Here is a 13,694-nt window from a genome sequence, read left to right as displayed (position 1 = left end):
GGAAAGACATCAAGTAAAACAGAAGTGATTTCTGGTGCTCCCCAAGGTAGCGTTATAGGCCCTTTGCTGTTGCTTATCTATATAAATGATTTAGGAATCTGGGCAGCTGTCTTAGGTTGTTTGCAGATGACGCTGACATTTACTGACTAATATAGTCATCAAAAGATCAAAACAAACAGCAAAACAATTTAGAAAAGATATCTGAATGGTGTGAAAATTGGCAGTTGACTATAAATGACGAAAAGTGTGAGGTCATCCAGATGAGTGCTAAAAGGAATCCGTTAAACTTCGACTACACAATAAATCAGTCTAATATAAAGGCCATAAACTCAACTCAATACCTAGGAATTACAATTACGAACAACTTAAATTGGAAGGAACACATAGAAAATGTTGTGCGGGGAAGACTAACAAAGACTGCATTTTATTGGCAGGACACTTAGACAATGTAACAGAACTACTAAGGAGACTGCTTACACTATGCTTGTCCGTCCTCTTTAAGAATACTGCTGCACAGTGTGGGATCCTTGCCAGATAGGACTGATGGAGTACACTGAAAAAGTTCAAAGAAAAGCAGCACATTTTGTATTATCATGAAATATGGGAGAGAGTGTCACTGAAATGATACACAGGATTTGGGTTGTACATCATTAAAAGTAAGGCATTTTTCATTGCAACAGAATCTTCTCACAAAATTCCAATCACCAACTTTCTGCTCCGAATGCAAAAATGTTTTGTTGACACTGACCTACATAGGAAGAAATGATCACCATGATAAAATAAGGGAAATCATAGTTTGTACAGAAAGATATAGGTGTTCATTCTTTCTGCGCGCTATACAAGATAGGACTAATACAGAATTGTGAAGGCGGTTCGATGAAGCTTCTAGCACGCACTTAAATGTGATTTGCAGAATGTCAATGTAGATGTAGATACCATTTAGAACATACGTGTTACAGGTTGTCGCTTCGACAATACTGATGCAGAGTTAATGATTGCTGCATTACTATGTCATCTTGCTGACAGCTTGATGTGTGCTGGAATTGTGGTGTCGCAAGAAGCACTATTTTCAGACTCTGCATGGACACCTTATGCCAGTTCTGCTACCACCTGCACAATTGTTGACATGCCTGAAAGAAGTCCAGACATATATATGAGCAGCTTTGGGACTTACTAAACCAGTAAGGGAGGATTACTTGACTATGTACTATTGCTTGGCTACCATTTTGTCTAAAATGTGCAAAATGAATGATATAAATAAAAATTCAACACCTCCATTGATACATTAACCCATTTCTTTCAAATTGCATTCCTGCTTAAAACTGTATCCATACGGGGGAACTCTAGAACAAACAGCTGTATCACAAGTGAAATAAGGGTTTCGTGACTGAAGAAAAGATTACTTAATGAAATATGTATCTCAAAAAATTCCTCACCTGAAGTACGTGCGTACTTAAAAAAATACTGCAAAATGTTAAGAAAAATAACATAAGCAGCAAAAATAATACATAATGATGAATACATTTATAATCCAACTAATAAATCGAAGGCTATGTAGACTGTTATAAGAAAAACCTGGAGAATCCTGCAAAAATATGACACTATCACAAAAAAGTAACAAATTCCTTAGAAGTATCCAGCACATTTACCAGTTTTTTCACAGGTGTTGCTGTTAATATAGTACAATGAAACTTACATAAGAGCACCCAGGCAGATGAATATAAAATAAGCGCATATAGAGGATCAATGTGCCTCAGTTCTGTGTCACAAGATGAAGTAGCCAAAGCAATGAAAGGACTAAAAAATTCCAACTCAGCAGGCATTGATGGTATACCTGCAACAATATTAAATAAGAATGCATCAGACCTAATTGAAATACTCACACACTTATGCGACTGCTCACTTCAGGCAGGCACTTTCCCTGATGTATTGAAAACATCGAAAGTTATTCCACTACATAAAAAAGGTGAGAAAGATCATGTAAATAACTACAGACACATCACAATTTCCTCCTGCATCTCTAAAGTATTAGAAAAAGTTATGAATGACCAACTTATGAAATTTATTAATAAAAACAACTTCCTGTGTTATGAACAATATTGATTCAGAAATAAGAGGTCAATGACAACTGCTATTTATGAGTCCTCAATTTCATCCTAAACTGATGAACAAAATATAGGAATCAATAGGAATATTTATTGACTTGTCAAAACTTTTGATGTGGTGGATCATAAAATTCTGCTGTCAAAGCTTGAAAGATATGGCATGCGAGGTTATCCAAAAAGTGGATCAGATCCATCCTGACTAATTGTAAGCAGACAGTGTGCATCAAGCACACAAATATTGAACCAAAAACTGTATCTGAACACTTATCTGACTATAAACAAATTAAATGTGGTGTACCTCGCGGATCAGTAATAGGGAGTACTTCTGTTCCTTCTGTACATAAATGATCTAAACTTAAATGTTGATGCACATAAAATAATCATATTTGCAGATGACACCAAAATCCTACTAAAAGGAGACAACAATGAACAGTTACGGCAGTCAGTAATGGTGGTCACAAAACAATTTAGCAGCTGGGCACAGAATAATCAGCTTGTAATAAACAGTAAAAAAAAACCATTGTACTAAAATTGCACAATGCTCCTAACAAGGAAATGTTTATCCCAACGGTCTCTATCATTGGCAAACCAGTAATGAATGCATATCATGCCTACTTTCATTCTTGTCTTAGATATGGGATCACTTTCTGGGGAAACTCTAAAACAGATAATAGCACTTTTTAAACGACAAAAAAGGGCCATTAGAATCTTGTTTGGGTGCAAGCCTAGAGACTCTTGTAAACCTCTGTTTAAGAATATGGCATTTCTCCATTACCACATGTATACATTATGGAAACCCTTTTATTCTTTAAAATAAATTTAATGAGTAAGGACTGCAGACAGCAAAAAAACTGTGATCTAGATCATCACTTTACTAGACAAAACAGAAACTTAACATATAACTCAAATCGGCACAGTTCTGAAAAGTACTTTTCACATGGGAGTTTTTTCCCTCGAATCCCTTTCATTTCTTGATGATACCACTGACAAAGACCTGCTCACCTCTCTGGATCAGATGATTGCCACACAATATGGTTGTGTTATCATGGAACATTTCTTAGAGCACATGTAAAGCTGTGGAAGTAAGCAGCAGCAGCAAATAGTGGTCATCATCAACCACTTGCATATTCCTTGAAGTGATCGGAGTTATGTATTTCTTGTTCAACAGAAGAGTTGTCCAAATTTCATCCCTCCCACCTTCAGCCTACAGATCTGAACCGAATCAGAATGGTTCAAATGGTTCTGAGCACTATGGGACGTAACATCTGAGGTCCCCTAGAACTTGACTGGAGTGGGTGGGGAAGTGGGGAAGGGAAGGGATAGTACTGTACAGGTGTGGAGAGGGATGAAGCTGCCTGGTGGAGTGTGCAGGGAATAGACTGCCCACAGACGCAGTGTTGGGAGGTTTTGGAGCAGGCAGGTGGGGGAAAAAAGACACAAAAAAGGAGAGGAGCAGCGAAAGATGGGTGGAGGCATTGGCAGTGGGCTGCAAATAAACAGGTTGGGAAATGAGGATGGGGAGGACATGATAGAACAGAGGGAGTGGAAACTTTCGGGTGGAGGATATAGGGAAAGTATGTTACTGTAGGTTGAGGCCAAGATAATTGCGAGAGCAAAGAATGTGTTCTAAGAATAACTCCCATCTTCAGAGTTCAGAAAAGCTGGTGGTGGAGGAAAGGATCCAGATGGCTCAGGGAGTGAAGCAGCCATTGAAATCAAGTGTGTCATGTTCAGCTGCATGTTGCGCCACAGCTCTTGCCCACAGTTTGGCGGTTGCCATTCATCCTGGTGGACAGGTGGTTGGTAGTCATACCAATACAAAAAATCTGCGCAGTAATTGCAGCACAGCTGGTAAATGACATGGCTGCTTTCACAGGTGGTCTAGCCCCAATTGGGGTAGGATAAACCTGTGACAGGTCTGGAGTAGGAAGTGGTGGATAGGTTAATTTGGCAGGTTTTGCTCCTGGGTCTTCCATAGGGATATGATGCTCATGGCAAGGGGTTGGGATTGGGAGTGTCATAGGGATGGACTAGGATGTTGTGGAGGTTGGGTGGGCGATGGAACACCACTTTAGCAGGTGTGGGAAGTATCACAGATAGGATGTCCTCCATTTGAGGGAACAATAATAGGTAATCAGAGCCCTGGCAAAGGATGTGGTTCAATTGTTCCAGTATGTGGAGGTACTGGATGATGAAGGGACACTCCTTTGTGGATGGTTTTTGGGGGTGGTTCGAGGAGTGTGAGGGGAAGTGGCATGGGAGATCTGTTTGCAGCCTAGGTCTGTGGGGAAGTGCCTGTCTGTGAAAGTCTTGGTGAGACCCTGAGCATGCTAAGCAAAGGAGTTTTTGTCACTGAAGATATGATGTACCTGGGTTGCCAGGCTGTAAGGGGGGGTGGGGGGGAGTTCATGGTTTGAAAAACTGCAAGTACTGTTGGTGTTTGTTGGTTTAGTGTTGACAGAGGTGCAGATGGCACCATCAGAAAGGAGGAGATCAGCATCTAGGAAGGTGGCATGCTGGATTGAGGAGGAACATGTGAATATGATGGAAGAGGTGTTGAGGCTGTGAAGGAATAAAGACACAGTGTCTTGACCATGGGTCCAGAGCATGAAGATATGAATGTACCTGAACCAGAGTAGGGGTTTGTTGTTTTGGGAGGCTAGGAATGTCTCCTCTAGATGGCCCATAAAAAGGTTGGCCTAACAGTAAAGAGTCCTTTCTCTGGATCCGAGTCCACCTTTCACAGTAACTTACAGCCTTTGAGATTCTGTCAACCCCTGGCCCTCACAAACCTGATACTGCAGAAACACATCTCCATGGCACGGGGATCCGATGACCACCTCTGCTCCCTCTGCATGATACTACTACTCTGATCACATCTCTGAAATTGAATCTCATGTTCTCCAGCACCTAGAGGAGTATTCCAGACACCACCTCTGTAAGTTATCCAACGCATTGACATCCTATTGCCACCTTGGGCACCACCAGCGAACCCCTACTGTAGCCACAGTGTTCTTCCTCATCCACGGCTCATAGCAGGTAATTCCCTCCTGTCTGATCTTTTCAGCTTGCCATATCCCCCAAAATTCCCTACCAATCCCCTACCAAATCCAAATCCTAAATATTCCCGTAACTTTGTTGTTAACCTTTGCACCAAAACCCTCAACTGCACAGATGGTTCAGTCCAATCAAAAGGCCTCATCTCAACCCTGCACCCAAATTTGATCATGCTGGGCTTGTCAAAGACCAACTCTCTTTCTCCCAGTCCCTGCAATGGAAGCACTTCTTTGCCACCAGTCCCTCCAACCAAAATCACCCTGATTCCAGCACTGCACCCTGCCTTTTCCAGTTCATACTACCATCCAACTGTCCTTTCCTCAGAACACCAACCTTTCAGTGGAAGAAAAATTTGCAACAAAACAAATCCTGACCTAAACATTCTACATGCAGACAAAGATGCAGCAATGTTGTTATGAACTGCAATGACCACCTAGCAGAAGACGCTGACATCCTATTGCCACCTTGGGCACCACCAGCGAACCCCTATTGCAACCACAGTGTTCTTCCTCATCCACTGCTCATAGCAAGTAATTCCCTCCTGGCTGATCTTTTCAGCTTGCCATATCCCCCAAAATTCCCTACCAACCCCCTACCAAATCCAAATCCTAAACATTCCCATAACATTGTTGTTAACCTTCCCACCAAAACCCTCAACTGCACAGTTATCTGAAACCTCCACCTCTAATATAGATGATCCCATCCGAGAAGTCCAACACAAACTCATCCCTGCTTAAAGCCTTATGCCCTTCCCCGAACATCTCTCCTGAATCTGTTTCCCTCCTCACAACCTATGACACACCGCACACCCACCTTCTACATGCTCCCCAAAATCCACAAACCCAACAACCCTGGATTGACCATTGTGGCTGCTTACTGTGACCCCACTGAAAGGATTTTGGCCCTCATTGACCAACACCTAAAACCAATTGCCCATAATCTAGCCTCCCACCTCAAAGACACCAATCACTTACTTCACTGACTCCCCACCATCCCCATCCCTTTACCTCCTGGATCCCTATTCGTCACTGTTGACACCATTTCCCTATACACCAACATTTCTCATGCCCGTGGCTTTGCTGCTATTCCACACTACCTTTATCAATGTCCATCAGACTCCAAACCCACTACCTCATTCCTCATACACCTTAATAATTTCATCATAACCCACAACTGCTTCTCATTTGTAGGGATGGTATATAAACAGATCTGCAGTGCATCCATGGACTTCTGGGCTCCTGCATGGCACTCTCCTATGCCAACTGTTTTATGGGCCATCTACAGAAGACATTCCTAGCCTCCAAAAACACCAAATCCCTAGTATGGTTCAGGGTGACACACTATTTTCATTCCTTCACAACCTCAACACCTTCTCTCACATCTGCTTCATGTGTTGTGCCCCCCCACCCAACCCAGAGCTCCATCTTCATAGATGTTGATCTCCTCCTCTCTGATGGTTCATCCACATCTCTGTCAACATTAAACCTACCAACCACGAACAGTACCTGCATTTTGATAGCTGTCATCTTTCTCAAACCAAAGGTTGCTCAGTATGCTGAGGGTATCATCAAGGCCTTCACAGCCAGGTACTATTCTCCAGATCAGATCTGCATATAGATCTCCTGTGTCATTTCCCCTCAAGCCCCAATCCTCCCACAATTCCCAAAAACCAGTCACAAAAGATTGTCCCCTTCTTCACCCAATAACACCCTGGACTAGAACAACTGAACCACATCCTTTGACAGGGTTTTGATTACATAACATTGTGTCCTCGAATGAGGGACATACTACCTGAAATCCTTCCCACCCCTGCCGTTGTCCAGCCAACCTCCACAACATTCTGTCCATCCCCACGCCACTCCCAACCCTAAACCCTTGCCACAATGATATATCCCTGTGGAAGACCCAGGTGAAAAACCTGCCCAGTCCACCTGCCAAGCACTTCCTATTTGAGTCTTGTCAGAGATTTAGTCCATCCCCCAGTAAAAGCAGCCATGTCATGGACCAGCTCTGCTGCAATCTATGCACAGCTTTTTGTATTGGTATGACTACCAACCATCTGTCCACCAGGATGAACAGCCACTGCCAAATTGTGGCCAAGAGCAAAGTAGACCACCATGAGGCACAATATGCAGCTGAATATAACCTGCTTGATTTCAATAGCTGCTTCATTGCCCGAGCTGTCTGGATCCTTCCCTCCACCACCAGATTTTCTGAACTGTGCACGTGGGAGTTACCCTTACAACACATTCTCCACTCCCATAATTATCCTGGCTTTAACCTGCAGTAACATAACAACCCCCCTCCCCTCCAACCACCCAACAGTTTTCGCCCCCCCCCCCCCCCCTGTCCTCTATCATCTCCTCCCCATTCTCATTTCCCATCCTGTTTATTTGCAGCCCTCTGCCAATGCATCTGCCTGTCTTTCCCTGCCCCTCTCCCTCTTTGTTCCTTTCTTCCCCACCTCCTTGTGCCTCAACCTCCCTACATTGCACCTGTTGCCACTCTAGTCACTGCACACTCCACTAGACAACGTTCATTTCACTCCCCACCCTTACACTACTATCCCTTCTTCTTCCCCTTGCCCACACCCTCCCCTCCAGACTGCTGCTTGCATTCTGGCCCAAGAGGCTGGAGTTTGTTTGTGTGTGTGTGTGTGTGTGTGTGTGTGTGTGTGTGTGTGTGTGTGTGTGTGTGAGAGAGAGAGAGAGAGAGAGAGAGAGAGAGAGAGAGAGAGAGAGAGAGATTGCTTTTGTGTGTCTGTATGTCTCTCTCTTTTACTGAAGAAGGCTGTCGCTGAAAGCTGTATGTAAGTGTCTTTTAATTGTGCCTGTCTGCAACTTGATGTGTCTTCTTTATGGCAAGTATCAATACGTATTATCATTACTTAACAATTTTTTCACTTCTTAATATGGCAAAACAATGAATAAAATTAAAAGTTTAAATTGGGAGTTATATTATTTTGACACTGATTTCATTTATTTATTTGTCGTGTAGAGTTAACAGTGTGTAGATGAACTACACTATGTACTTACTTCTTTGCTTTTAAGCTCTTCTCACTGCGCAGATGTTCCGAGAGCAATTGTTCAAATCTTGCTTCATTTTCAATCAGTTGTGTCTGAAGTATCTCTTGCCTACTTTCACTATCTCTCCAGTCATTAATCATATTTTTTTCTGATTCATTTCTGAAAGATAAAAATTCAAACAACTTTTATTTGTTGCTACTGTATATAATATGCCCTCTCATACAATTTCAGAAAAAATTCTGTGATAATGCTTTTTTTGAGGACTCATAAGCAGAATAAAATCATATTAAGTGTGGATGAAAATGGATTAATTACATAGACAGACAAACAATTGAATAGAAATGAGAAGCTCTTGAACTGTACACAAAATGTTATGAATGCCTGACAAAATATCAGCAACAGGACAAAGAGAGGGAGGCAGAAGAAGATGAACAATAGGAAGACAAACTACAGAGTTATTAAAATGTAGCTGGGAATTACAAGGATAGACTGAAGACAGAAGAGCATGTAGTAGTTATATTGGGACAATATTCTGAAAAAAAGGGTCTGTCTGTTGCAGAAATTTGTAGTAGAGGCACGAAGATTCTAAAGGCACAATTTGTTGTATAACTGATTCAGTGAGTTGGATAACATATTAATGTATAATTCCATTGGGAATTGTGCACACCACAATATATTTGCAAATATATTTTGGGTACATATCAGCATCAGTCATAAAAACAGAAATTCTTTATATTACAGATTGATTTCGGTCACTGTGTGGTCATCTTCAGTGCTAAAAATACAGTTGCATAAACAGGAATATGCCAAATCTACATTGCAAATAGGCCTGTTTGTTCACTAAAATTAATAGTCATGCACTTTGCCATTATTGAAATTTAACATCAGTTGCTCACATGAAAAATAGCACTATTACAGGTACAGAATTTCACAGGGGAAATTACTGTATTGTTGTTAATGTCTTTTTATTACTTTTTATAGATGCCTGTGAAGAATTTATGCTGACAATGTTAATCATTAGGTTGGTCAAATCTTTGAATATGATAAGAGAGTGTATAATGTCCCATTGTAAAGCGTTAATGTTTTTACATGTTAAGTGATGATTTTTGAAATGTAAACAGGTTCTTTCTGATGTTAACTTTCTGTATTTGTGTTTTAAGAAATTACTATGTGCTCTTATGTTAGGTTGTTGTTGTTGTTGTTGTTGTCTTCAGTCCTGAGACTGGTTTGATGCAGCTCTCCATGCTACACTATCCTGTGCAAGCTTCTTCATCTCCCAGTACTTACTGCAACCTACATCCTTCTGAATCTGCTTAGTGTATTCATCTCTTGGTCTCCCTCTACGATTTTTACCCTCCACGCTGCCCTCCAATGCTAAATTTGTGATCCCTTGATGCCTCAAAACATGTCCTACTAACCGATCCCTTCTTCTAGTCAAGTTGTGCCACAAACTTCTCTTCTCCCCGATACTATTCAACACCTCCTCATTAGTTACGTGATCTATCCACCTTATCTTCAGCATTCTTCTGTAGCACCACATTTCGAAAGCTTCTATTCTCTTCTTGTCCAAACTAGTTATCATCCATGTTTCACTTCCATACATGGCTACACTCCAAACAAATACTTTCAGAAACGACTTCCTGATACATAATCTATATTCGATGTTAACAAATTTCTCTTCATCAGAAACGCTTTCCCTGCCATTGTCAGTCTACATTTTATATCCTCTCTATTTTGACCATCATCAGTTATTTTACTTCCTAAATAGCAAAACTCCTTTACTACTTTAAGTGTCTCATTTCCTAATCTAATTCACCTAATTTAATTTGATTACATTCCATTATCCTCGTTTTGCTTTTGTTGATGTTCATCTTATATCCTCCTTTCAAGACACTGTCCATTCCGTTCAATTGCTCTTCCAAGTCCTTTGCCGTCTCTGACAGAACTACAATGTCATCGGTAAACCTCCTCAAAGTTTTTACTTCTTCTCCAAATTTTTCTTTTGTTTCCTTTACTGCTTGCTCAATATACAGAGTGAATAACATTGGGGAGAGGCTACAACCCTGTCTCACTCCTTTCCCAACCACTGCTTCTCTTTCATGCCCCTCGACTCTAATAACTGCCATCTGGTTTCTGTACAAATTGTAAATAGCCTTTCGCTCCATGTATTTTACCCCTGCCACTTTCAGAATTTGAAAGAGAGTATTCCAGTCAACATTGTCAAAAGCCTTCTCTAAGTCTACAAATGCTAGAAACATAGGTTTGCCTTTTCTTAATCTTTCTTCTAAGATAAGTCATAAGGTCAGTATTGCCTCACATGTTCCAACATTTCTACGGAATCCAAACTGATCCTCCCCGAGGTCCGCATCTACCAGCTTTCCATTCGTCTGTAAAGAATTTGCATTAGTATTTTGCAGCTGTGACTTATTAAACTGATAGTTCGGTAATTTTCACATCTGTCAGCACCTGCTTTCTTTGGGATTGGAATTATTATATTCTTCTTGAAGTCTGAGGGTATTTCGCCTGTCTCATACATCTTGCTTACCAGCTGGTAGAGTTTTGTCATGACTGGCTCTCCCAAGGCCATCAGTAGTTCTAATGGAATGTTGTCTACTCCGGGCGCCTTGTTTCGACTCAGGTCTTTCAGTGCTCTGTCAAACTCTTCACGCAGTATCTTATCTCCCATTTCATCTTCATCTACATCCTCTTCCATTTCCATAATATTGTCCTCAAGTACATTGCCCTTGTATAAACCTTCAATATACTCCTTCCACCTTTCTGCCTTCCCTTCTTTGCTTAGAACTGGGTTGCCATCTGAGCTCTTGATATTCATACACGTGGTTCTGTTCTCTCCAAAGGTCTCTTTAATTTTCCTGTAGGCAGTATCTATCTTACCCCTAGTGAGATAAGCTTCTACATCCTTACATTTGTCCTCTGCTTAGCCATTTTGCACTTCCTGTCGATCTCATTTTTGAGACGTTTGTATTCCTTTTTGCCTGCTTCATTTACTGCATTTTTATATTTTCTCCTTTCATCAATTAAATTCAGTATTTCTTCTGTTACCCAAGGATTTCTAGCAGCCCTCGTCTTTTTACCTACTTTATCCTCTGCTGCCTTCACTACTTCATCCCTCAGAGCTACCCATTCTTCTTCTACTGTGTTTCTTTCCCCCATCCCTGTCAAACCCTGTACAACCTCTGGTTCTTTCAGCTTATCCAGATCCCATGTCCTTAAATTCCCACCTTTTTGCAGTTTCTTCAGTTTTAACCTACAGGTCATAACCAATAGATTGTGGTCAGAGTCCATGTCTGCCCCTGGAAATGTCCTACAATTTAAAACCTGACTCCTAAATCACTGTCTTACCATTATATAATCTATCTGATACCTTTTAGTATCTCCAGGATTCTTCCATGTATACAACCTTCTTTTATGATTCTTGAACCAAGTGTTAGCTATGATTAAGTTATGCTCTGTGCAAAATTCTACCAAACGGCTCCCTCTTGCATTTCTTAGCCCCAATCCATAATCACCTACTATGTTTCTTCTCTCCCTTTTCCTACTGACGAATTCCAGTCACCCATGACTATTAAATTTTCGTCTCCCTTCACTACCTGAATAATTTCTTTTATCTCATCATACATTTCATCAATTTCTTCATCATCTGCAGAGCTAGTTGGCATATAAACTTTTACTACTGTAGTAGGCATGGGCTTTGTGTCTATCTTGGCCACAATAATGCGTTCACTATGCTGTTTGTAGTAGCTTACCCGCACTCCTATTTTTTTTATTCATTATTAAACCTACTCCTGCATTACCCCTATTTGATTTTGTATTTATAATCCTGTATTCACCTGACCAAAAGTCTTGTTCCTCCTGCCACTGAACTTCACTAATTCCTACTATATCTAACTTTAACCTATCCATTTCCCTTTTTAAATTTTCTAACCTACCTGCCCGATTAAGGGATCTGACATTCCACGCTCCGACCCGTAGAACGCCAGTTTTCTTTCTCCTGATAACGACGTCCTCCTGAGTAGTCCCCGCCCGGAGATCCGAATGGGGGACTATTTTACCTCCGGAATATTTTACCCAAGAGGATGTCATCATCATTTAATCATACAGTAAATCTGCATGTCCTCGGGAAAAGTTACGGCTGTAGTTTCCCCTTGCTTCCAGCCGTTCGCAGTACCAGCACAGCAAGGCCGTTTTGGTTAATGTTGCAAGGCCAGATCAGTCAATCATCCAGACTGTTGTCCCTGGAAGTACTGAAAAGGGTTGCTGCCCTTCTTCAGGAAACACACGTTTGTCTGGCCTCTCAACAGATACCCCTCCGTTGTGGTTGCACCTACGGTACGGCCATCTGTATCGCTGAGGCACGCAAGCCTCCCCACCAACGGCAAGGTCCATGGTTCATGGGAAAAGCTTATGTTAGGTATATTCCATGTTATGTTAGGTATATTCCATGTTATGTTAGGTATATTCCATTAAAATCTTGCATCAGAAGGTGTAACTTTAATGTATTTTTTATTATGCCTATATTGTGTTTTTAAAGTTTTGCTATGACTTTGGATTGCAAAAATTTGTTATGTGATTTCTGAAGGTTATTTTATATGTAAGCTTTAGTTTTTCTTTTAATAGTATTTGTTATATTTGGGGTCTTCATGCTTTACACTTTGGAAAATAGAGCGTGCTGTGATGCTTGTTTTTGCGATACTGAGCTTAGCTAGTTGGCTTTGTAACATATAAGCTCACTGTATTTGGAATCAGCAACTGCTAAGGTTACAAGAGAGGCTCTTCTGTACATTCAAAAAATTATTGTGTGCATTAAAACTGAAGATATCTGTTGGAAGTAATCATCACAGGATGTGTTACACCTCATAGAAAATGTTGTGCTCTTGTTCAAATAATTTGTATGTACAAGAATTTGTGTGCTTGTATATGTTTCTCTGTTTCTGTTTTTTTATGGTGGTTATAAATAGGGCCATAATTGTGTTAAGATCCTCAGATCTGATGGTTCTTATGTAATTCTAGCACTGAAGATGGTCGCACAGTGACAGAAATCGATCTGTAAAATAAAAGATTTCAATTTTTATGACCAATTCTGCCATTTATCAAAAATATATAGGTAACATATTGTCAGCCAAGAACTAAATTTGACAAGGAGTACAAAAAATATATTGCCTCTCAAACAACTGGTAAGCAGCCATCCAATGTTTCAAAGGTAGATTTGATTCTCTACTAAATGGTTTCCATATGTCATTAGTGTATTTTTGTATCATTGATATGAACATGAATGCAATCTTTTTGATTCAACTTTCCAACTAGTTATTCCGAAAAATTATTTTTATTCATATACTAATAATGTTATGTTGTCAAATGCATGTCCTCTTGTTTACAGTCACACATGTAACTGCAACTAATTTTTGGATGGGCTCCACCTTGAGCAAACAGTTTTTTTTCCCTTCTGTTACTCAGATGTGTTTTGCTGAAGTTACTGCATTGTCAG

At 40.6% G+C, this 13,694-nt stretch overlaps 1 protein-coding gene across 1 annotated transcript in view; it reads right to left on the bottom strand.

Moving 5' to 3' along the window:
• Window positions 1-13,694, bottom strand: part of LOC126299744 (uncharacterized) — a 93,409-nt gene that overhangs the window by 13,402 nt on the left and 66,313 nt on the right. The window contains exon 4 of the mRNA XM_049992005.1: window positions 8,198-8,347. Coding sequence (XP_049847962.1) covers window positions 8,198-8,347 — 150 coding nt within the window. The remainder of the gene's footprint in view (window positions 1-8,197; window positions 8,348-13,694) is intronic.

This window comes from Schistocerca gregaria, chromosome 1, assembly GCF_023897955.1.
Source record: "Schistocerca gregaria isolate iqSchGreg1 chromosome 1, iqSchGreg1.2, whole genome shotgun sequence".
Taxonomy (NCBI): Eukaryota; Metazoa; Arthropoda; class Insecta; order Orthoptera; family Acrididae; genus Schistocerca; species Schistocerca gregaria.
The sequence above is the reverse complement of the archived record's forward strand: the minus strand, read 5'-3'. Positions and strand labels throughout refer to the sequence as shown.